At 46.0% G+C, this 25946-nt stretch overlaps 1 protein-coding gene across 3 annotated transcripts in view; it reads right to left on the bottom strand.

Annotated features, from left to right (window-relative positions):
* LOC125454992 (dedicator of cytokinesis protein 2-like) overlaps nucleotides 1-25946 on the bottom strand; it is a 1138509-nt gene that overhangs the window by 813457 nt on the left and 299106 nt on the right. For all 3 annotated transcript variants that reach the window (XM_059650434.1, XM_059650430.1, XM_059650433.1), the window contains exon 20: nucleotides 12694-12783. In XM_059650434.1, the coding sequence (XP_059506417.1) occupies nucleotides 12694-12783 (90 nt within the window). The remainder of the gene's footprint in view (nucleotides 1-12693; nucleotides 12784-25946) is intronic.

The following is a 25946-nucleotide window of genomic DNA, read 5'->3' as shown; positions in this document are numbered from 1 at the left end:
TGATTAGGGATAGTCAGCACGGTTTTGTGAAGGGAAGGTCGTGCCTCACAAACCTTATTGAGTTCTTTGAGAAGGTGACCAAACAGGTAGATGAGAGTAAACCGGTTGATGTGGTGTATATGGATTTCAGCAAGGCGTTCGATAAGGTTCCCCACAATAGCCCCTTGTACAAAATGCGGAGGAATGGAATTGTGGGAGATATAGCAGTTTGGATTGGAAATTGGTTTGCTGAAAGAAGACAGAGGGTGGTAGTTGATGGGAAATGTTCATCCTGGAGACCAGTTACTAGTGGTGTACCACAAGGGTCAGTGTTGGGTCCACTGCTGTTTGTCATTTTTATAAATGACCTGGATGAGGGCGTAGAAGGATGGGTTAGTAAATCTGCAGACGACACTAAGGTCAGTGGAGTTGTGGATAGTGACGAAGGATGCTGTAGGTTGCAGAGAGACATAGATAAGCTGCAGAGCTGGGCTGAGAGGTGGCAAATGGAGTTTAATGCAGACAAGTGTGAGGTGATGCACTTTGGTAGGAGTAACCGGAAGGCAAAGTACTGGGCTAATGGTAAGATTCTTAGCAGTGTAGATGAGCAGAGAGATCTCGGTGTCCATGTACACAGATCCTTGAAAGTTGCCACCCAGGTTGACAGGGCTGTTAAGAAGGCGTACAGTGTTTTAGCTTTTATTAATAGAGGGATCGAGTTCCGGAACCAAGAGGTTATGGTGAAGCTGTCCAAAACTCCGGTGCGGCCGCACTTGGAGTATTGTGTACAGTTCTGGTCACTGCATTATAAGAAGGATGTGGAAGCTTTGGAAAGGGTGCAGAGGAGATTTAGTCGGATGTTGCCTGGTATGGAGGGAAGGTCTTACGAGGAAAGGCTGAGGGACTTGAGGCTGCTTTCATTAGAGAGAAGAAGGTTGAGAGGTGACTTAATTGAAACGTATAAAATAATCAGAGGGTTAGATAGGGTGGATAGGGAGAGCCTTTTTCCTAGGATGGTGACGGCGAGCACGAGGGGGCATAGCTTTAAATTGAGGGGTGAAAGATATAGGACAGATGTCAGAAGTAGTTTCTTTACTCAGAGAGTAGTAAGGGAATGGAACGCTTTGCCTGCAACGGTAGTAGATTCGCCAACTTTAGGTACATTTAAGTCATCATTGGACAAGCATATGGACGTACATGGAATAGTGTAGGTTAGATGGGCTTGAGATCGGTATGACAGGTCGGCACAACATCGAGCGCCGTAGGGCCTGTACTGTGCTGTAATGTTCTATGTTCTATGTTCTATAAATAGGATTCTTGAACACTTTGAGATGTGTGCCATTGCTGCATTGCAGAGGAAAGTCAAACAAATAAAATATGTTAATGAATTAATTAAAACTGTGCAGTGTGAAGCCGCACTAGGAGTACCGTGCACTGGATTGGTCCCTGTATTTAAGAAACGATCGATTAACACTGAAGGCATTTGAGAAAAGATTCAGCAGTTGATGAAAGGAGTGGCTTATGGTAAATGGTTGAACGCATTAGACCTTCACTTTAGAAGGATGATGGGTAGTCTTTTCGAAATACATTCTGAGGGGGCTTCACGATGTTGATGTTGAGAAGAATTTTCCACTCGTGGAAGAATTTCAAACTGAGGATGTTGTTGCAGAATAAGTGATTTAAGACTCCTCTGGTCATTTAAAAGTCATTTAAAACTGGAGACTTGAAGGATTTTCTTCTCTCAGAGAGCAGTGAATGTCTGGAATTCTCTGCCACAGGCAGTGGTGGAGACCAGTTCAGTGGAAGTACTCAAAGAGGAGGTGGATAGATCTTTCAATATCAAGGAGTTCGGGGCTATGCTGAGCATAACCAAAGAGGAATTGAGACATGGGACAGATACTGAGGGACTGCTCCTGCTCCAATTTCTCTTTTTACATCCTTGCATAACAATCTTCAGAAAACCAGCTCGAGATGGCTAACAGATGCCAGCAATGCCTAGGCCATTACATCATCAGCATCAGCAGATATTCAGCCAACTCGTCACAGCCAATTCGAACTGGGAAACTCTGACGTTGATGTTTGCAATTAGTCGTGCGCTCACCAGTTGACAGATGCTTACGTTGCACATTACAGAGTGATGTGTGATTGATGCTGAGTCTAATTGTGTTGGAGCACTCAGACCAACTGGCAGTCTTCAATATTTCTTTACACTGACACACTGGGTGTAGGTGTTGATGACTGGGCCAGCGTTTCATGCCCATGAGAAGGTAGTGGTGAGTTGCTTTCTTAAGCCACTGTAGCCTATTTAAGACTATAAATGGGGTAGCCCCTCAAGCTTGCTGCATCATTCAATAGGATCATGGCTAATCCGACATTCCTCGCATCCACTTTCCCGCATTCTCCATTAATGCTTGATTCTTGGACTGATCAAGAATCTCTCTCAGTCTCATGTACACACAAAGACTCTGCCCCACAGCTCTTTGTGGCAAGGAGTTCCAAAAACTGACAATGCCCCTGGGGGAGGAAATTTTAACGTTAAATTGAGGTCCCTTTGTTCCGAGACTATGGTCCGAGACTCTCCCATGAGGAGAAACACCCTCTCAGCATTTACCCTGTCTAAAACAGTCTAAGAATCCTGTATGTTTCAATGAGATCAGCTCTCATTCTTCTAAATTCCATGAGTACAGCCCCAACCTATTTTGTGCAAGAACACCAACCATGCCATTAGGGAGGCAGTGCCAGGATTGTGACCCAGTGACTGTGAAGGAGTGACAAATATATTTCCAAGTCAGGATGGTGAGTGGTTCATACAGGAGCTTGCAGGTGAGGTGTTCTGATGTATCTGCTGCTCTTGTCTTCATCCAAGCTAGTCAGGACTACACAATCACACTGCTAACATGAGCCTTGTAGGTGATGGGCAGGCTTTGGGAGTCAGAAAATGAGTTATACATGGAAGATAACAAGTTGTAGAGCTAGATGAACACAGCAGGCCAAGCAGCATCTCAGGAGCAGGAAAGCTGACGTTTCGCGCCTCGACTCTTATCTCTTATACACTGGAAGATTCCTAGTCTCTGACCCGCTCTTGCAGATAATGTATTTCTGGGGCAAGTCCAGTTGAGTTTCTGCACAATGGTAATTCTCAGGAGTTTGTCTGATTTTGAATTTGACTTATGGTTGTCATATGAGCTGAGGTACAGTGCAAAGTGTTGTTTTATGTCTTCTGCAGGCAGATCCAACCATACATAGTGCATCAGGGTAGTAGAACAGAGTGCAGAATACAGTGTTACAGCCACAGGGAGGGTGCAGAGAGAGAGATCAGAATTAACATGAGAGGTCCATTCAAAAGTCTGATAACAGCGGAGTAGAAGCTGTTCTTGAATCTGTTGGTACATATATTCAAACTTTTATACCTTCAGCCCAATGGAAGCGGGTTGAAGAGAGCACAACTGATTAAGTTGGATACTTTCCCAAGATAGCGGTAAGTATGGATGGAGTCAATGGATAGAAGACTGGTTTGCATGATGGACTGGGCTGCGTTCAAAACTCTCTGTAATTTCAACAGAGCAGTTGAAATACCATGCTGTGATGTATCCAGACAGGATGTTTTCTATCAGAGATAATGGGAACTGCAGATGCTGGAGAATCCAAGATAATAAAATGTGAGGCTGGATGAACACAGCAGCATCTCAGGAGCACAAAAGCTGACGTTTCGGGCCTAGACCCTTCATCAGAGAGGGGGATGGGGTGAGGGTTCTGGAATAAATAGGGAGAGGGGGGCGGACCGAAGATGGAGAGAAAAGAAGATAGGTGGAGAGAGTATAGGTGGGGAGGTAGGGAGGGGATAGGTCAGTCCAGGGAAGACGGACAGGTCAAGGAGGTGGGATGAGGTTAGTAGGTAGATGTTTTCTATAGTGCATCCACAGAAAAGGGCAAGCATCCTTGTGGAAATGCCAAATTTAATTAGCCTCCTGCAGACAGAGAGACATTGCTGTGCTTTCATGACTATAGCGTTGGTGTGGGTGGACCAGGACATTTAATTGGTGATCACTCCCAAGAGCTTGATGCTCTCAACCATCTGCACCTCAGCACCATTGATACAGAAAGGGGTGTGCCCTCCACTCCTCTACCTGAAGTCAATGACCAGCTCCTTTATTTTGCTGACACTGATGGAGAGATTCTTGTCTTTGCACTATGCCATTAAGCACTCAATCTCTTTCCTGTATTCTGTCTCATCATTGTTTGAGACCCAACCTATAACAGCGGTGACATCAGAATATGGAGTCAGGGCTGAAGTTGGCCACGCAGTTGGAGTGTATAAGAAGTACAGTAGGGGGCTGGGTACACAGCCTTGTAGGGCACTGGTGTTGGGGATTGTGGTGGAGAACGTGTTGTCGCCTGTTCTTATTTTTTTTTAAATTCATGGGATGAGGCTATCACTGGCCAGGCAGCATTTATTGCCCATCCCTAACTACACAGACGGCAGTTGAGAGTCAACCACATTGCTGTGGGTGTGGAGTCACATGGAGGCCAGACCAGGGAGGGACGGCAGTTTCCCTCCCGGAAAGACATTAGTGAACCACATGGGTTTTTCCCCTTGACAATCCGCTCATGGTCATCATTAGATCCTTAATTCCAGATACTTACTGAATTCAAATTCCACCAACTGCTGTGGCAGGATTCGAACTCAGGTCCCCAGAACATTATCTAGGTTTCTGGGTTAACAGTCCAGTGATAATATCGCCAGGCCATTGCCTTCCCATACCGATTACAGTCCACGGGTCAGGCAGACAAGGATTCAGTTACAGAGTGGGATTTGAGCCCTAGATCTCTGAGTTTGGAGGTGAGTTTGTTGGGAATTATGAGCTTGTTGGGAATTATGGTGTTGAAGGTGGAACTGTAGTCAGTAAGTAGAAGCCTGACATAGGTATCCTTGCTATCCAGATGTTCCAGAATGAGTCAGGGAGATTATCGAGGGGATAAAGGATTAGAGGGAGAAAACAGGAGAACAGGGTTGAGGAACTTATCAGCCATGATTGAATGGCGAAGCTGACTCGATGGGCCGAATGGCCTAATTTCTGCTCCTATGTCTTATGGTCTTAAGATCTTATGGAGATGGTGCCTGTTGTGGACCTGTTGTGCCAGTAGGCGAATTACTAAGGATGAAGGCAATTTGGTCAGCTGGTGTTGATGTGTGCCATGACTAACCTCTCGAAGCACTTCATAATTATGGAGGTCAGAGACACCTGGAGGTAGTCATTAAGGTATCCCGAACGATTTATCTTCAGCAACTGGGATAATGATGGCCTTGTTGAAGCAAGTGGGAACATCAGACCACAGTAAGGAAAGGTTAAAGATGGTTAAAGAGGGGGCATAGCTTTAAATTGAGGAGTGAAAGATATAGGACAGATGTCAGAAGTAGTTTCTTTACTCAGAGAGTAGTAAGGGAATGGAATGCTTTGCCTGCAACAGTAGTAGATTCGCGAACGTTAGGTACATTTAAGTCGTCATTGGATAAGCATATGGACGTACATGGAATAGTGTAGGTTAGATGGGCTTGAGATCGGTATGACAGGTCGGCACAACATCGAGGGCCGAAGGGCCTGTACTGTGCTGTAATGTTCCATGTTCTATGTTCTATGGTTGGGCGGTACGGTGGCTCAGTGGTTACTACTGATGCCTGACAGCACGAGGGACCCGGGTTTGATTCCACCCTCGGGCGACTGTCCGTGTGGAGTTTGCACATTCTCCCTGTGTCTGCGTGGGTTTCCTCTGGGTGCTCCAGTTTCCAGCATCCGTGGTTCTTTGATTTTTTTTGTTTAGTATTGTCTGAACTGATTTGGTCACTCTTCACGTGACCTACTTTTCTGCTGGTGCATTCAGAATTATGTTGGGCTCCCTGCTACTCCCAGGTTGATGCCAAAGCTATCATTGAGGCAGCGACTTTGGTATGCCAAGTACAGTCTCCAACATCCTGAATGGAGGGGCTCATCTGTTCCCAAAACATCCTGGTTCAAAGGGTATGGGGAGAAAGCTGGAAAGGGGTAGAGAGTTGGAAGGTCAGCCGTGATCCTATTGAATGGTGAAATAGGCTCAATGTTTGTCAATGTTTCCAAACGAGGAGGGAGGCCACTTAGCAGCAGGGTTCCTCAGACCTAGCCTTCCCTCGTTCAGGGGAACTCTCTGCGCGGTCTGCCCAAGAAGCAACAGGAAGCGTGGGTTGCGCTACCATTCCACTAGACTGATGTTGATCCCATCGTCTCTCATATTCAGAAAGGCTGGATTCTTCACCCTGTCTGAATGCAGGGATAGCAGATGGGAGGAGATCCTACCCACCCTGAACCTCACCTGCTTCAAGTTAAAATGAGGACTGACACTTGAAATGAAACAACCTGAGGAGGTCTTCACAGCTGTGTTAGCGATGAAGCATTGCTGCAACAAGTGACAAGCCTCAAAGGTACTTATGAGATGAGAAGTCACTGGAACTAATGTTATTATATTTTTCACACATCAACTTCTCCCTGGATGAATGCATAACACGTGTCGACTGTCCAAAAGAAACAATTCTGAAATAATTCGAATGGCAGTGCCTGCAGTGTTGCTTCAACAGATATCCTTTTATTTGAAGCATACTAGGCCCTACTTTACAATGTGGTCCTCTGAGGCAGAAAATAGTTTATAGTCAGCAGGATCTGTACCAGCTATTGTTACATGATGCTGACTAACAGCAGCTAAATATTGACGTTGTGCTACACATGGTATGCGGTGGATGTCCTGATATGGTTAGTTAAAACTCTTGCTTAGTCAGATCTCAATTACTGCAGTTTTTTTTAACCAACCTGTGTTGCTACATACCTCTGGAACAGGTGTGAGTTGAACCCAAGCCTCCCTGTCTAGGGGTAGGGATGCTATCACAGCATCACAAGAGGACCCTCAATATTATCACATCCTTCTGGACTGAATGGGACTTAAACCTGGGCCACCCAGCTCAAAGGTAAGGACACCACCACTATGTCAACGTCCTTCTGTGTGCCAAAGCCGTAGAAATGAGGAGAAATTTCTTCACCCAGTGAGTGATAAGCCCGTGTAATTCTCTGTCACAGGAAGTGATCAAGGCCCAAGCACTGATTGTGTCCAACAGGGAGTCAGATATAGTTCTTAGGGGTAAAAGAATGATAGATGGCACAGTGGCTTAGTGGTTAGCACTGCTGCCTCACAGCACTAGGGACCAGGGTTCAATTCCACCTTTGGGTTTGCTATCCATGTGGAGTTTGCAACTCTCCCTGTGCCAGTGAGAACTTCCTCTGGGCACTCCAGTTTTCTCCCACAATCCGAAGATGTGCAGGTCAGGTAGATTGGCCATGATAAATTGCCTGTAGTATCACAGGTATGTGCAGGCCTGGGTGGATTAGCCATGGGGTGTGGAGAGTTACAGGAACAGAGTGGGAAGCGCTTTGGAGGGTTGGTGTGGGTCGAGGGGCCTATTACCACACTGTAGAGATTCTATGCATCAAAGGGTAAGTGGGAACGTGGAATAGGGTTGGGTTGTCACCCATGCCATATTAAATCATGGACCAGGCTCAAAGGGCTGCATAGTATACTGCTACTTCGCTTTTCTTTACTTACAGCTTAAAAGGTCATTGGCCCATCACGTCCATGCCAGATCCCTACGGAATTCAGTCCCACTGTCCTACCCAGTCCCCAGAGCCCTTTAAATTTAATTCCTTCAAGTGCCCATCCCATTCCCATTGCTTGTTTCCATTTCCACCACTTGCTGTATCCAACCAAAATGCCTTCTTCACATTTTCCTGCATCTGGTGACCAAAATCTTAAAGTTATTCCCCACTCCCCCGCCACCCCACCAACCTTTGTTCTCGCCGCTGTTAGGAAGGCCATTTTCCCTGTCTTCCTTACTCAAGCCAGGCACAATTGTGTACACCTCTGCCAAATCTGCCCTGATCATCCCCATTCCGAGAAGGAAAATCCCAGCTCTTCAAAACTCAATCCTGTACAAGTAAAGGCAGGGATCCTCTGTGCCATCACAAAAGCCTGACATTACCTTCGCAAGGAAGAACTGATCTTGCAAAGGGGTGGAGTGTGTGGCAGATTCACCAGCAATTTAACCGGTTTAAGAGTTAAATTATGAGAAGATGATTTGATTTTGATGGGAGTAGATGGCAATAAATTATTTCTATAAATTGGGAGGGTTAAGAATGCAGAGGATGGCATGGTAGTTCAGCAGTTAGCACTGCTGCCTCACAGCGCCAGGATCATGGGTTCAATTCCACCTTTGGATGACTGTCTGTGTGGAGCTTACACATTCTCCCTGTGTCTGCATGGATTTCCTCCCAAAGTCCAAAGATGTGCAGGGTGGCTGGATTGCCCTCTAGTGTTCAGAGAGGTGGAGACTTGGTGGATTATCCTTGGGAAATGCAGGGTCATAAGGTGGGTGGGATGCTTTTCGGAGGGTCTTTCTTTTTTCCTTTATTCATTCATGGGATGAGGGCATCACAGGCGAGGCAGCATTTATTGCCTATCCCTCAATTGCCCAGAGGGCAGTTCAGAGTCAACCACATTGCTGTGGGTCTGGAGTCACACGCAGGCCAGACCAGGTAAGGATGGCAGTTTCCTTCCCCAAAGGGGATTAGTGAACCAGATGAGTTTTTTCCTGACAATCGACAATCGATTCATGGTCAACATTACACCCATTAATTCCAGATATTTTTATTGAATTCAAATTCCAACATCAGCCCTGGCAGGATTTGAACCCAGGTCCCTAGAACACTACCTGGGTCTCTGGGCTAACAGTCCAGTGACAATACCATTAGGCCATTGCCTTCCCTGAGGTCAGCATGGACTCAATGGGCCAAATGGCCTGCTTTTACACAAAAATTCTGCACTTCCCAGAATTCAAAGGCAGAAACTTAAATCTGAAGCTGGATCTTTCAGGGTTGAACGCAGGAAGAACTTTGAGGCTGAAACAGCCACAAAAATCCGAAATCTTGTTTCCCAAGGAGTTGTCAAGTCTGGAGGTCAGTCGAGAATGTCGAAATCGAGATTGACAGATAATAATTAGAGAAGTCTATTGAGGTATATGTTTCATGGAGATAATACAAATTGGTTATGATTTCACTGCATGGCAGAATAGGCTTGAGGGGCCGAATGATCTCCTGCTGTTCCTCTGTATCAAGGACATATTTGGGAATTACAGCCCTTGCACCAACTTGGTTGCAAAGTAAATAGGCACATGGCAACATGTTGGCATTTTTATTTATGTGACAATATATTGCATTCATCACCTACACAATCAAGAGGTATCTTTAATGTGTCATCATGACTGTAGTGTAAGGACCACAACAATTATTTAACACACAGCCTCCACCACAAACAGCAATGTTATAATGACCAAATAGTCTTCTGATGTCGATTGAGACATTATGTCTGACAGATCATATGAACAAAACAAATAGGAGCAGGAGTTGGCCATTTGGTCCCCAGGTCTATTCTATCATTCAATAAGATCTGATTATGGGCTTAGCTGCACTTTCCTGCCTGCCCTTGATTCTGCAGCACACAGCCCAATAACTCCTGATTCTCTTGACAGTCAAAATCCAACGTAGCCTTGAATATATTCAATATTTTTCTCTATGGCAGTGAATTCCAACGACCATGAAAGAAGAAATTCCTCCTCACCTCCATCATAAATGGAAGACTCCTTCTTATGAAACCGTGCCTTCTGGTTCTAGATTCCCCTATGAGAGGACTCATTCCCAAATCATCATTCTGTCAAGCTCCAGTCGACAACATCACCTCTCATTCTTCTAAACCCAACCGAAAGTGAGCTCAAGCAGCTCAACTTTTCTCCATAAGACAATTCCATCATCACAGGAGCAAGCCTCGTAAATCTCTAAACTGTTTCCAAACGGAGTACATCCTTTGTTAAATAAGGAGACCAGAGCTGTGCAGAGTACTCCATGCATACTCCCACCTGTGCAATTGTAACAATGCATTTCCATTTTATACTTAATACTTCTTGCTTTAAAGACCAAGATTCTATGTGCCTTATTAACTATTTGTTGTACATGCATGCAAACTAATTGGACAGTTATATTAGGACACCCAGATCTCTTACACAACACCAATGGTTTATACTATACTTTCACCATGATAACTCCCAACTCAACCAATTAACATCTTTCCTGTCTCATGATATAATCCTGTCCTCTTCCCTTTTTCCCCTTCCCATTTTCCTGCAGTGAGCTGGGAATATTTTCTTTCTACTTTCACAGCAGGTTTCCACAAAAGGTACAGAGCAATTGCTCTGAATTAGGTCTTCAGTCCGGCATGATATTTTTAATTCCTCACACGTTTACACGTTGAGACTATAAACACAATTTGTTTTTATTCTGTTCAGTAATAAGTTTCCTTTCTCCTCTGTTCTTTATTTTCCTTTAATCTCTCTCCCGCCACTTCTTCCATGTCATTCCTCTGCTCCCATTGAGCTTAGTGTTCAAGACACTTCTCTCTATGAAGCTGATAGCGAATGAATAGCAATATAATTTCAAGTATGACTTGGAGGGGAGCTTGTTGATGGTAGTGGCCAACAATGTCTCCTGCCTTTATCTCTGTAGAAGGCAAAGGCTGTAAGGCTACAAGGCTAATTTTTGTAATTAAGGTTCCAAAAACTTTCAATATGCTGTGAGTCATACCGTAACTATATCTCCTCTCGGGCGAATAACCTCATCGTCAACTTCCTCTCGTATAACTGAAGTCACTCATTCTTAGAACCATTCCAGCCAATATATTTCTCACCCTTTCTGGAAACTCAATATTATTTCCAAAAAGTAGTAGCCAGAATTAAACATAATGTTCCAATTGGGGTGTGGCCAATGACTTATAGATGTTGAGGGTGACTATTGTGTTTTCATACACTGCACTGTCTGCTAATAAAGTCAACTGATGCATAGGCTTTTTCAGAGCTTTATTATGTGATCCCATCACCTCCTAAGATTAGCATATTCCCTTTGATCTCAAACGCTATATCCAACTTCCTCTTGAAAATATTTTCATATTCTGGGCTGCATTCTGTGGCAGTGAGTTTCGCACACTCACTGTTCACATGTGGTTTTCTGAAGAAGGGTCCGACACACAATGTCAGCTTTCCTGCTCCTCTGGTGCAGCCTGGCCTGCTGTGTTCATCCAGCTCCACACTGTGTGATCGCGTGGTATACCATGTTTATCTGCCTTGCACAATTCTCACGTGTCCACCAACTCATCTGCGACAGCCTCTGTGACATCTCCCACTGACGTTCATCACTCGTGCTCTCTGAGCCATCTCTGCAAAGAATCTCTGTAGGTTTTCAGCTCTAATTGAATGGCCAAAGAACAGACATTTATTTTCTGGGTTTCACTTATTAGGCTTTTACTTGCTTCTGTAATTTCATAGGCCAAGGGAGTATGAGATTGAGGGGAAGAAAGTTTGAGGGTCACAGACAGGGCAGACAGGGAGAAATGCGTTCTCCAAGTAGACGGGTCAGTCACCAAGGGGCATAGTTTTAAGGTTCAGGAGGAGGATTGGAAGGATTTGAGGAGAAGCCTTTGTGCACAGAGGGTCGTTGATGAACTCACAACCTAAAAATGTGGTAGAGGCAGGAACTTTCAAGGCACTTAAGTATTTTGATAAACATTTGAAATGCACTAAGGCAATAGGCCAAGTGCTGGAAACAGGGATTAGAACAGATGGGTGTATAATGACCAGCACAGATGTGACGGACAAAAGGGCCTCTTCCTGTACAGTAAAAGCCCTCAAAAGGTATGGCACTAAGCACCTCTCCATTTATCTTACAGTCTAGACATGGATTTTTTCGCAAACATCTTAGCATTCACATTTAAAACAAAGAGAAGGGTCTAGGCCTGAAACGTCAGCTTTCCTGCTCTTATGACGCTGCTTGACCTGCTGTGTTCATCCAGCTCTACACCTTGTTTTCTCAGATGCTCCAGCATCTGCAGTTCCTACTATCTCTATTGTCCTACTGGACGACAGGGCTGCTCTCTCATCAGAAGTGACTGGCGGTGGCTTATCCTGGGGGTTACCACCATATCAGGCAAGGGGAGAGGTTGAGAAGGACAGTCCTTGTTAGTAATTTTGGGCGGTGGGTGAATTGAACACACACTGTTCGTATCACTCTGCATCACAAACCAACCATCCAACCAACTGAACTAATAAACCACCACCACATGTTAAGAGACAGTCAGTCAGTCGTCATTCGTGTCTCATCACCTGATAGAACCAGCCCCATTTTCACCGAAGACCCAAGAATGATAGCAAAATCTCCCCAGAGTAGTTCTTTCACCCTGTGAGGTGGAACAGTAATGGCAGTGGAGACAGTTTTTGGCAATTTTATTTTCAGATGTGGCACTAAGGATTGAAGAAAATGGATCTGCGGTGAATGTATTTTGCATTTCAAATTTCACAGAATTTGCACATGGTGTTATGCTGGTCTGAGTTGAAATACAACAAAAACAATACAACACAACCGATCGGAATCTCTACCCCAAAGCACCCCCCAAGACCTTGCTCAACATTCCCTGGCCAGCGTAACATCGTGGCCTGAAGGGCCTGTACTGTTCTAAGTTCTATGTTCTATTCCACGATGCTATCATGCCCTTTTGAGAGAATATACAGACAGACAATAAACAAAGGAACTGACATCTTACCAAGGCATCAAACACCAGTTTATCATACGTGTCGTTGTTTGAAAACTCCATCATGATACTGAAGAGAGCATCCAGTGTATCTTGAAGGAACTGCAGACACAAAGAAAGACAGCCATCACATTAGTGATAACCTTCCCAGTTCTCTTTTTAAACTGTTTGATTCAATTTACAGGAATTTGAAGCATTTCCACTCACGGCAGTCAAAAGCATGAGCATAGAGATAACAGGAACTGCAGATGCTGGAGAATCCGGCATAACAAAGTGTGGAGTTGGATGAACACAGAAGGCCAAGCAGCATCTCAGGAGCAGGAAAGCTGACGTTTTGGGCCTAGACCATTCATCAGAAAGGCTGAAGAAGGGTCTAGGCCCGAAACATCAGTTTTTGTGCTCTTAATATGCTGCGTGGTCTGCTGTGTTCACCCAGCTCCACACTTTGTTATCTTAAAAGCATGAGCACATCAACGTTTCATAAACCTCAAGATGCACATACAAAAACTGGGTCAGAAGGATAGACAGGCTAGACACAGGTAAGATGCTTTGCCTGGTCAGGAATACAGAACCAATCACAATTTACAACTAGGGTTGTAGTGATTGCAATGAGGTCAGCCAGGTGGACCTCATAGAATAAGGGTTCTCTGATGGGGCAATTAACCTGGTATAATCAGGGAGCCCTGGCTGACAGATATAAACAGGAGTGTCAGAGGTTCGATTCACTCTGAGAGCTGGCTCTGAGGGAGCCGGACCAGTATTAAGTACTACACTTGTATCAATAAAGGGTGACTGGGTGATGGGGTGCCAGCCTCTGTGGTGTTATTTCAAGGGTAAATTCTAATTAGAGCTGAAAGGAGGAAGACTTATCTGGGGAGGGCGGGCGTTGGGCAAATCTTAGAATTCACTGTTCCAGAAGGCTGTGGAAACTCAGTCTTTAAGTATATTTAAAATAGAGGTTGGTTCCTGATTGTGAATTGTGTAAAGGGTTATGCGAATAATGCAGTTAAAAGGCATTCGACCATGATTGCATGGAATGTCAGTAACGGCTTGATGGGCTGAATAGCGCACCCCTGTCCTTATGATCCACAGTTCCAAAACAGATTCATTTTACAGAGAAAACAAGGTATAGAGCTGGATGAATACAGCAGGCCAAGTAGCATCAGAGGAGCAGGAAAGCTGACATTTCAGGTTTAGACCTTTCTTCAGCAAATTTTTTCCGAAGAAAGGTCGAGACCCAAAACGTCAGGCTTCCTGCTCCTTTGATGCTGCTTGGCCTGCTGTGTTCATCGAGCTCTACACCTTGTTATCTCACATTCATTTTGCACTTATTTTGTGAATTTTATTTGATGGCCATATTACTTAAACAACAAGGTTCTGGGAATTTCAGATGAGGTCACGGGGGAATGGAAATGTTGTATGATGGTGGAGGTGGGAAAGCTACAAGGAATTTCTACGGATCTCATTTCTGGGTATCACAAAAAAATGAGTTGTGGACAATCTCAGGAAGTTTTAAAGCATCTCTTGGTCAATGAAATATTTCTCGAAGGCAGTGACAAGATAGAACATCGATGCAGATGCTGCCTTTGAACACTTAAGCATCCATTTCATAGCCCAACATTTTATAATTGCCATGGAGGAAACACGGGAGAAAATGTGAGCCCAACAGGTATCCCTCAATACATAACGTGATAATGGCCAATACACCAGTTTCTTTTTTAGCGACATTGGTGAAGGATAAATATTAGGCAGAACACCAAAGAAGATCCTGCTGCTTTACTTCCAAAAGGGTGGTGAGATCTCTTACTTCCTCCTCAGATCCAACTGACCTGAAAAACAGCATCTCCAACAGTACAGAGCTCACTGACATGGTACAGCATTTCCAACAATACAGCACTCACTGACATGGTACAGCATTTCCAACAATACAGCACTCACTGACATGGTACAGTATTTCCAGGAGTACAGCACTCACTGACGCGGTACAGCAATTCCAGCAGTGCAGCACTCACTGACATGGTACAGCATCTCCTGCACTCACTGACATGGTACAGCAATTCCAGCAGTGCAGCACTCACTGACATGGTACAGCATCTCCTGCACTCACTGACATGGTACAGCATCTCCAGCAGTACAGCACTCACTGACATGGTACAGCATTTCCAGCAGTACAGCACTCACTGACATGGTACAGCATTTCCAGCAGTGCAGCACTCACTGACATGGTACAGCATTTCCAGCAGTGCAGCACTCACTGACATGGTACAGCACACAGGAGGGGCTGTCTAGATTATGAGCCCCAGTCTAGGCAGTAAATACACAACATTCTGGTGGAAATGCTTGGGCAATATTACCTGATTCACACTGACACATTTACAATTCTGTTCTAACGTAAAAACTCACAATTCAAATCCAATTGTTTTGAGCTAATTCCAGTGCACTCAGGTAGAAAGTCGCCTTGGAGAGAGAAAGTGCTACTGTAAAACTGACTGGACACCAGGATGGCCAACAACTCGACATATTCAGGACAGAGTGTCAATGAAAACTTTGGAATTTTAATAACTGTTCATAGATTGGTAAAATCGACAAACTGTTACAATGAAAGAATTAGCGATAACTCTTGACTGAAAGCAAAAAAGTGCAGGCAATCACAGTGAGTCAGGCAGCACCCCCAGAGAGAGAGCAAGCTAACGCTTCGGGTCTCGATGACTCTGGTGAAGTTTGCTCTCTCTCCGTAGATGCTGCCTAACCTGCTGTGATTTCCAGCATTTTCAGTGCAGATCCCAGTAATCTGCAGTCATTTTCCCCAGTAATAACTCTGTTTAGAATAAACTGCTTCTCATGATGGAAGGAACAACTCAAAGCTGATATAAAAGGAGTTACAACAACATGTGAATTAACCATCCCTGGGAGGAAACAACACAAACAAGCTGCTCAGAGACAAAAACAGGAATCTTGAGGAAGGTTGTGTCAGAGATAATGGGAACTGCAGATGCTGGAGAATCTGAGATAACAAAGTGTGGAGCTGGATGAACACAGCAGGCCAAGCACCATCAAGATGCTGCTTGGCCTGCTGTGTTCATCCAGCTCCACACTTTGTAATCTTGAGGAAGGGTCATTTGACCCAAAACATCATTAATTCTGATTTCTCTTCACAGGTACTGAGCTTTTCCAAAAATTTCTGTTTCTGTTTCTGATTTACAGCATCCATGGTTCTTTCAGTTTTTATAAACTAGCTGTTTCCTGGAAGAGTGGAGAGAATACTTATTTGAATATCTGTTGCTCCATGACAAATAGGCAATTAGATCTGCCTGCAGAAGCAACGTTCTGAAATGAAGGGGTCAATTGCAAGAAAAGCTGTGTGTTAGAGACAGCTAACCCAGTACATAACCAGGAACACAGGAGTAAGGCAACAAGGAACAAACGAGCTAATTTCGGTGAGAAGGCTGCAGACTCGAGGGTTCCTAAAGTGTAATAAATGTTGGGGATGAAAGAATCGATTCAATCAACGATAATATCACACCACAAACTTGTAAGAGAGAAAATTGCATACAAATCCAACACCAAAACAACTCAACGGTAGAACTTGGAAGAACAACACTAAAGAGGGATCAAACCATGGCACACCTCCAGGAGACAGGTCACTAATGGTTGAAGTTAGAACATAGAACATAGAACAAAGAACATAGAACAGTACAGCACAGAACAGGCCCTTCAGCCCACAATGTTGTGCCGACCATTGATCCTCATGTATGCACCCTCAAATTTCTGTGACCATATACATGTCCAGCAGTCTCTTAAATGACCCCAATGACCTTGCTTCCACAACTGCTGCTGGCAACGCATTCCATGCTCTCACAACTCTCTGCGTAAAGAACCTGCCTCTGACATCCCCTCTATACTTTCCACCAACCAGCTTAAAACTATGACCCCTCGTGCTAGCCATTTCTGCCCTGGGAAATAGTCTCTGGCTATCAACTCTATCTATGCCTCTCATTATCATGTATACCTCAATTAGGTCCCCTCTCCTCCTCCTTTTCTCCAATGAAAAGAGACCGAGCTCAGTCAACCTCTCTTCATAAGATAAGCCCTCCAGTCCAGGCAGCATCCTGGTAAACCTCCTCTGAACCCTCTCCAAAGCATCCACATCTTTCCTATAATAGGGCGCCCAGAACTGGACGCAGTATTCCAAGTGCGGTCTAACCAAAGTTTTATAGAGCTGCAACAAGATCTCACGACTCTTAAACTCAATCCCCCTGTTAATGAAAGCCAAAACACCATATGCTTTCTTAACAACCCTGTCCACTTGGGTGGCCATTTTAAGGGATCTATGTATCTGCACACCAAGATCCCTCTGTTCCTCCACGCTGCCAAGAATCCTATCCTTAATTCTGTACTCAGCTTTCAAATTCGACCTTCCAAAATGCATCACCTCGCATTTATCCAGGTTGAACTCCATCTGCCACCTCTCAGCCCATCTCTGCATCCTGTCAATGTCCCGCTGCAGCCTACAACAGCCCTCTACACTGTCAACGACACCTCCGACCTTTGTGTCGTCTGCAAACTTGCTGACCCATCCTTCAATCCCCTCATCCAAGTCATTAATAAAAATTACAAACAGTAGAGGCCCAAGGACAGAGCCCTGTGGAACACCACTCACCACTGACTTCCAGGCAGAATATTTTCCTTCTACTACCACTCGCTGTCTTCTGTTGGCCAGCCAATTCTGTATCCAAGCAGCTAAGTTCCCCTGTATCCCATTCCTCCTGACCTTCTGAATGAGCCTACCATGGGGAACCTTATCAAATGCCTTACTGAAGTCCATATACACCACATCCACAGCTCGACCCTCATCAACTTTTCTAGTCACATCCTCAAAAAACTCGATAAGGTTTGTAAGGCATGACCTACCCCTCACAAAGCCGTGTTGACTGTATTTGATCAAGCCATGCTCTTCCAGATGGTCATAAATCTTATCCCTCAGAATCCTTTCTAACACCTTGCAGACGACAGACGTGAGACTTACCGGTCTATAATTGCCGGAGATTTCCCTATTTCCTTTCTTGAAGAGAGGAATTACATTTGCCTCTCTCCAGTCCTCAGGTACGACTCCAGTGGAGAGCGAGGATGCAAAGATCTTCGCAAGTGGCGAAGCAATTGCATTTCTCGCTTCCCAAAGCAGCCAAGGACAAATCTGGTCCGGGCCTGGCGACTTGTCAATCTGAATGTTTGACAAAATTTTCAGCACATCAGCTTCCTCTATCTCTATCCATTCCAGCATGCACATTTGTTCTTCAAAGGTTTCATTCACTACAAAGTTGGTTTCTTTCGTAAAGACAGAAGCAAAAAACTCATTTAGGGCTTCCCCTACCTCCTCAGGCTCCACACACAAGTTCCCTATGCTATCCCTGATCAGCCCTACACTTTCTTTGATCATTCTCTTATTCCTCACGTAAGTGTAAAATGCCTTTGTTTTTTCCCGGATTCCTTCTGCCAAGCCTTTCTCGTGCCCCCTCCTGGATCTCCTCAGACCATTTTTGAGCTCCTTCCTTGCCTGCATGTAATCCTCTCTAGCTGAATTTGACCCTAGCTTCCTAGTTCTGGCCAGATTTCACCATCAATTGAGTAATAGATAAATAAAAACCAAAGAACTGTGGATGCTGTAAATCTGGAACAAAAGCAAAGTTGCCAAAAAAGCTCAGCAGGTCTGGCAGCATCTGTGAAGGAGAAAACATTAAGATATCGGGTCCGGTGACCCTTCCTCAGAACTGTGTGCGGGTAATAGCTAAGAGATAATGGGAACTGCAGATGCTGGAGAATTCCAAGATAATAAAATGTGAGGCTGGATGAACACAGCAAGCCAAGCAGCATCTCAGGATCACAACAGCTGACGTTTTGGGCCTAGACCCTTCATCAGAGAGGGGGATGGGGTGAGGGTTCTGGAATAAATAGGGAGAGAGGGGGAGGCAGAACGAAGATGGAGAGAAAAGAAGATAGGTTGAGAGGAGAGTATAGGTGGGGAGGTAGGGAGGGGATAGGTCAGTCCAGGGAAGACGGACAGGTCAAGGAGGTGGGATGAGGTTAGTAGGTAGGAGATGGAGGTGCGGCTTGGGGTGGGAGGAAGGGATGGGTGAGAGGAAGAACAGGTTCGGGAAACAGAGACAGGCTGGGCTGGTTTTGGGATGCAGTCGGGGGAGGGGAAGAGCTGGGCTGGTTGTGTGGTGCAGTGGGGGGTGGGGACGAACTGGGCTGGTTTTGGGATGAGGTGTGGGAGGGGAGATTTTGAAGCTGGTGAAGTCCACATTGATACCATTGGGCTGCAGGGGTCCCAAGCGGAATATGAGTTGCTGTTCCTGTAACCTTCGGGTGGCATCATTGTGGCACTGCAGGAGGCCCATGATGGACATGTCATCTAAAGAATGGGAGGGGGAGTTGAAATAGCTCGCGACTGGGAGGTGCAGTTGTTTATTGCGAACCGAGCGGAGGTGTTCTGCAAAGCGGTCACCAAGCCTCCGCTTGGTTTCCCCAATGTAGAGGAAGCCACACCGGGTAAAATGGATACAGTATACCTCATTGGCAGATGTGCAGATGAACCTCTGCTTAATATAGAAAGTCATCTTGGGGCCTGGGATGGGGGTGAGGGAGGAGATGTGGGAGCAAGTGTAGTATTTCCTGTGGTTGCAGAGGAAGGTGCCGGGTGTGGTGAGGTTGGAGGGCAGTGTGGAGCGAACAAGGGAGTCGCGGAGAGAGTGGTCTCTCCGGAAAGCAGACAAGGGTGGGGATGGAAAAATGTTTTGGGTGGTGGTGTCGGATTGTAGATAGCGTAAGTGTCAGAGGATGATGCGTTGTATCCGGAGGTTGGTGGGGTGGTGTGTGAGAATGAGGGGGATCCTCTTTGGGCGGTTGTGGCGGGGGCGGGGTGTGAGGGATGTGTTGCAGGAAATGCAGGAGACGCGGTCAAGGGCGTTCTCGATCACTGTGGGGGGAAAGTTGCGGACCTTGAAGAACTTGGATATCTGGGATGTGCGGGAGTGGAATGTCTTATCGTGGGAGCAGATGCGGCGGAGGCGGAGGAATTGCAAATAGGGGATGGAATTTTTGCAGGAGGGTGGGTGGGAGGAGGTGTATTCTAGGTAGCTGTGGGAGTCGGTGGGCTTGAAATGGACATCAGTTACAAGCTCTCTTTTGACTCCTCCCACTTCCTCCAGACTGAGGGGGTGGCCATGGGCACCCGCATGGGCCCCAGCTATGCCTGCCTCTTTGTAGGTTACGTGGAACAGTCCCTCTTCCGCACCTACACAGGCCCCAAACCCCACCTCTTCCTCCGGTACATTGATGACTGTATCGGCGCCGCCTCTTGCTCCCCAGAGGAGCTCGAACAGTTCATCCACTTCACCAACACCTTCCACCCCAACCTTCAGTTCACCTGGGCCATCTCCAGCACATCCCTCACCTTCCTGGACCTCTCAGTCTCCATCTCAGGCAACCAGCTTGTAACTGATGTCCATTTCAAGCCCACCGACTCCCACAGCTACCTAGAATACACCTACTCCCACCCACCCTCCTGCAAAAATTCCATCCCCTATTCCCAATTTCTCCGCCTCCGCCGCATCTGCTCCCACGACAAGACATTCCACTCCCGCACATCCCAGATGACCAAGTTCTTTAAGGACCGCAACTTTCCCCCCACGGTGATCGAGAACGCCCTTGACTGCGTCTCCCGCATTTCCCGCGACACATCCCTCACACCCCGCCCCCGCCACAACCGCCCAAAGAGGATCCCCCTCGTTCTCACACACCACCCTACCAACCTCCGGATACAACGCATTATCCTCTGACACTTCCGCCATTTACAATCCGACCCCACCACCCAAGACATTTTTCCATCCCCTCCCCTGTCTGCTTTCCGGAGAGACCACTCTCTCCGTGACTCCCTTGTTCGCTCCACACTGCCCTCCAACCCCACCACACCCGGCACCTTCCCCTGCAACCGCAGGAAATGCTACACTTGTCCCCACACCTCCTCCCTCACCCCCATCCCAGGCCCCAAGATGACATTCCACATCAAGCAGAGGTTCACCTGCACATCTGCCAATGTGGTATACTGCATCCACTGTACCCGGTGCGGCTTCCTCTACATTGGGGAAACCAAGCGGAGGCTTGGGGACCGCTTTGCAGAACACCTCCGCTCAGTTCGCAAAAAACAACTGCACCTCCCAGTCGCAAACCATTTCCACTCCCCCTCCCATTCTCTTGATGACATGTCCATCATGGGCCTCCTGCACTGCCACAATGATGCCACCCGAAGGTTGCAGGAACAGCAATTCATATTCCGCCTGGGAACCCTGCAGCCATATGTTATCAATGTGGACTTCACCAGTTTCAAAATCTCCCCTTCCCCTACTGCATCCCTCAACCAGCCCAGTTCGTCCCCTCCCCCCACTGCACCACACAACCAGCCCAGCTCTTCCCCCTCACCCACTGCATCCCAAAACCAGTCCAACCTGTCTCTGCCTCCCTAACCGGTTCTTCCTCTCACCCATCCCTTCCTCCCACCCCAAGCCGCACCCCCCGCTACCTACTAACCTCATCCCACCTCCTTGACTTGTCTGTCTTCCCTGGACTGACCTATCCCCTCCCTACCTCCCCACCTCCACTCTCTCCACCTATCTTCTTTACTCTCCATCTTCGGTCCGCCTCCCCCTCTCTCCCTATTTATTCCAGTTCCCTCCCCCCATCCCCCTCTCTGATGAAGGGTCTAGGCCCGAAACGTCAGCTTTTGTGCTCCTGAGATGCTGCTTGGCCTGCTGTGTTCATCCAGCCTCACATTTTATTATCAGTTACAAGCTGGTTGCCTGAGATGGAGACTGAGAGGTCCAGGAAGGTGAGGGATGTGCTGGAGATGGCCCAGAATAAGCTGTTCTTCCTCTCACCCATCCCTTCCTCCCACCCCATGCCGCACCTCCATTTCCTACCTACCAACCTCATCCCACCTCCTTGACGTGTCCGTCTTCCCTGGACTGACCTATCCCCTCCCTACCTCCCCACCTATACTCTCCTCTCCACCTATCTTCTTTTCTCTCCATCTTCGGTCCGCGTCCCCCTCTCTCCCTATTTATTCCAGAACCCTCACCCCATCCCCCTCTCTGATGAAGGGTCTCGGCCCGAAACGTCAGCTTTTGTGCTCCTGAGATGCTGCTTGGCCTGCTGTGTTCATCCAGCTTCATAATTTATTATCTTGGATTCTCCAGCACCTGCATTTCCCATTATCACTGATAATCTACACTGCAGCTCCTGCCTGAGCTGAGCTGCAGCTGGAGTTAGACAGCGTCACAGTGAATGCCAGTCAGCGTTTTTGTGAATATTCACGCTTGATCGATCGCATCACTGTTCCCCCATTGACACACAGAGCTGATAAGTGTGCCCTTGAATCTGCAACAGCCCTCGTGTGCCGTAAAATAAATGTTACTTTTCTACCTGAATTGACCATAAAATGTCCCAGCGCAGTTGGTGCATCTATTACGTTAAAAATATGAATATTGTTAAGGTTATTAGGCCTAACAAGCTTCCTAATTTAGTGTTAATATCACTTTGCCAACTTTATTTCATTGACTCAAAGAATGTCAAGGTACTCTGACAAAAAATTTAACATTCATGCTTTGTTGTTCCCTCAAAGGCCCTTTGAGAGAAGTAATTTTTCCTCAGCTGTGCTGAAAATCTAATAAGCTCTTTTGTTACTCAAGAAAGCCAAGTTAAAAGTCGAGTTTTAAATCTACGGCAGTGAATGACATAGGGTCAGAACATGTGGAGTCTGTGTGGGTGGAATTGAGGAACCACAAAGGCAAAAAAACTATAATGGGAGTTATGTACAGATCTCCTAACAGTGATCAGGACCAGGGGTGCAAGATGCACCGAGAAATAAATAGGGCATGTCAGAAAGGCAAGTTCACGGTGATCATGGGGGACTTCAATATGCAGGTGGATTGGGTGAATAATGTTGCCAGTGGATCCAAAGAAAAGGAATTCATGGAATGTTTGCAGGATGGCTTTTTGGAACAGCTTGTGATGGAGCCCACAAGGGAGCAGCCTATTCTGGGCTCAGTGCTATGTAATGAGCCAGACTTCATAAAAAACCTTAAAATAAGGGAACACTTAGGAGGCAGCACTCATAATATGGTAGAGTTCAGTCTGCAGTTTGAAAGAGAGAAGGCAAAATTGGATGTAATGGTATTATAGTTAAATAAACGTAATTACAGGGGCATGAGAGAGGAATTAACGAAAATCGACTGGAAGCAGAGCCTAGCGGGGAAGACAGTAGAGCAACAATGGCAGGAGTTTCTGGGTGTAATTGAGGACACAGTACAGAGGTTCGTTCCAAAGAAAAGAAAGATTATCCGGGGTGGGATTAGACAGTCAGGGCTGACAAAGGAAGTCAGGAAATATATCAAAGAAAAAGAGACAGCTTATAGAGTGGCCAAGAGCACTGGGAAATCAGAAGATTGGGAAGGCTACAAAAACAAACAGAGGATAACAAAGAGAGCAATAAGGAAGGAGAGGATCAAATATGAAGGTAGGCTAGCTAGTAATATTAGAAATGATAGTAAAAGCTTCTTTCAATACATAAGAAACAAACGAGAGGCAAAAGTAGATATCGGGCCGCTCCAAATTGATGCTGGAAGGTTAGTGATGGGAGATAAGGAAATAGCTGAAGAACTTAATAAGGACTTTGCGTCAAGTCTTCACAGTGGAAGACATGAGTAGTATGCCAACAATTAGGGAGAGCCAGGGCGCAGAGTTGAGCATGGTAGGCATTACAAAAGAGAAAGTGCTAGAAAAGCTTAGAGGTCTAAAAATTGATAAATCTCCTGGCCGCGATGGGCTACATCCTAGAGTTCTGAGGGAGATGGCTGAGGAAATAGCGGAGGCTTTGGTCGTGACCTTTCAAAAGTCACTGGAGTCAGGCTAAAGTCCCAGCTGATTGGGAAATTGCTATTGTAACCCCCTTGTTTAAGAAAGGATCAAGGCAAAAGATGGAAAATTATAGGCCGATTAGCCTAACCTCATAGTTGGTAAAATTCTAGAATCCATTGTCAAGGATGAGATTTCTAAATTCCTGGAAGTGCAGGGTCAGAGTAGAACAAGTCAGCATGGATTTAGTAAGGGGCGGTCGTGCCTGACAAACCTGTTAGAATTCTTTGAAGAGGTAACAATTATGTTAGACCAGGAAACCCAGTAGATGTTATCTATCTAGACTTCCAAAAGGCCTTTGATACAGTGCCTCACGGGAGGCTGCTGAGCAAGGTGAGGGCCCATGGTGTTCAAGGTGAGCTACTGGCTTGGATTGAGGATTGGCTGTCTGACAGAAGGCAGGGAGTTGGGATAAAAGGCTCTTTTTCGGAATGGCAACCGGTGACGAGTGGTGTCCCACAGGGTTCAGTGTTGGGGCTGCAGCTGTTCACCTTATACGTTAATGATCTGGATGAAGGGACTGGGGGCATTCTAGTGAAGTTTGCCGATGATACAAAGATAGGAGGACAGGCAGGTAGTACTGAGAAGGTGGGGAAGCTGCAGAAAGATTTAGACAGTTTAGGAGAGTGGTCCAGGAAATGGCTGAAGAAATTCAATGTGAGTAAATGTGAGGTTTTGCACTTTGGAAAAAAGAATACAGGCATGGACTATTTTCTAAATGGTGAGAAAATTCGCAAAGCAGACGTACAAAGGGATCAGGGAGTGTTGGTCCAGGATTCTTTCAAGGTTAACTTGCAGGTAGAGTCCGTAATTAAGAAAGTGGATGTAATGTTGTCGTTTATCTCAAGAGGGTTGGAATATAAAAGCAGCAATGTGCTTCTGAGGCTTTATAAAGCTCTAGTTAGGCCCCATTTAGAATACTGTGTCCAACTTTGGGCCCCACACGTCAGGAAGGACATACTAGCCCTGGAGCATGTCCAGCGGAGATTCACACGGATGATCCCTGGAATGGTAGGTTTAACGTATGATGAACGGCTAAGGATCCTGGGATTGTACTCATTAGAGTTTAGAAGGTTGAGGGGAGCTCTAATAGAAACTTACAAGATAATGTATGGTTTAGAAGGGTGGGCCCTAGGAAGTTGTTTCCGTTAGGCAGGGAGACAAGGACCCGTGGGCACAGCCTTAAAATTAGAGGGGGTAAATTTAAAACTGAAACGAGACGACATTTCTTCAGCCAGAGAGTGGTGGGCTTGTGGAATTCATTGCCACGGAGTGTAGCGGAGGCCGGTACGTTGGATGCCTTCGAGGCAGAGATCAACAAATTCTTGATCTCAAAAAGAATCAAGGGCTACGGGGAGAGTGCACGAAAGTGGTGTTGAAATGCCCATCAGCCATGATTTAAATGTTGGAGTGGACTTGATGGGCTGAATAGCCTTACTTCTTCTCCTAGGTCTTATGGTCTAAATTTGCTTCATTTAAAATATAAATTCATTTGCTTCTTTGAGAAAGGCATGAGGGATCCATTCTTAAATTAACCTTGCTGTGAGAATGGCTGTGCCAAACTGTTCCGTAGTGTCCAAGAGTGTGCAGGTTGGGTGGTTCGGCCATGGTAACAAAAACCATGCAGGGTTATGGGGGTGGAGTGGGTCCAGGTGGGATGCTGTTCAGAGAATCAGTGCAGACTTAATGGGCCCAATGGCCTCTTTCTGCACTGTAAGGATTCCAGGTTTCTATTGCCAGGTTTTGGTGGGGGGGGGGGGGTGTTCCAGAACTAGAGGGAATACCAGAAGTAGAAGGTATAGAAGGTGAGAGGGGAAAGAGTTAAAAGGCAACTAAAGGGCAATTTTTTCATGCAGAGGGTGGTGCATGTATGGGATGAGCTGCCAGAGGAAGTGGTGGAGGTTGGTACAATTACAACATTTAAAAGGCATCTGGATGGGTACATGAATTGGAATGGTTTAGAGGTATATTGGCCAAATGCTGGCAAATAGGACTAGATTAATTTAGGGTTTTTGGTCGGCATGGGCAAGTTGGGCCGAAAGGATTGTTTCCATGCTGTACAGCTCTATGACTCTGTGACCAACCAACGGGATGGGCGAATAAAGACGGGGAACCAGTTTATCTCTCTTTACAGAGAAGCTTAACAAATTGGGACATCCCATCTGGAACTAGTAAAGTAATGAACCTCACCCAGGCTCTGGTTCTAACAGAAGCAACATTTTCTGCACATCAAGCTCCCCCAAATAACAGTGGGATAATGATCATATTTATGTTCTCATTGATGTTGAGTTGAGGGA

This window comes from Stegostoma tigrinum, chromosome 1 (genome assembly GCF_030684315.1).
Source record: "Stegostoma tigrinum isolate sSteTig4 chromosome 1, sSteTig4.hap1, whole genome shotgun sequence".
NCBI classification, from domain to species: Eukaryota; Metazoa; Chordata; class Chondrichthyes; order Orectolobiformes; family Stegostomatidae; genus Stegostoma; species Stegostoma tigrinum.
This window is presented reverse-complemented; position numbering and strand designations above follow the sequence as displayed.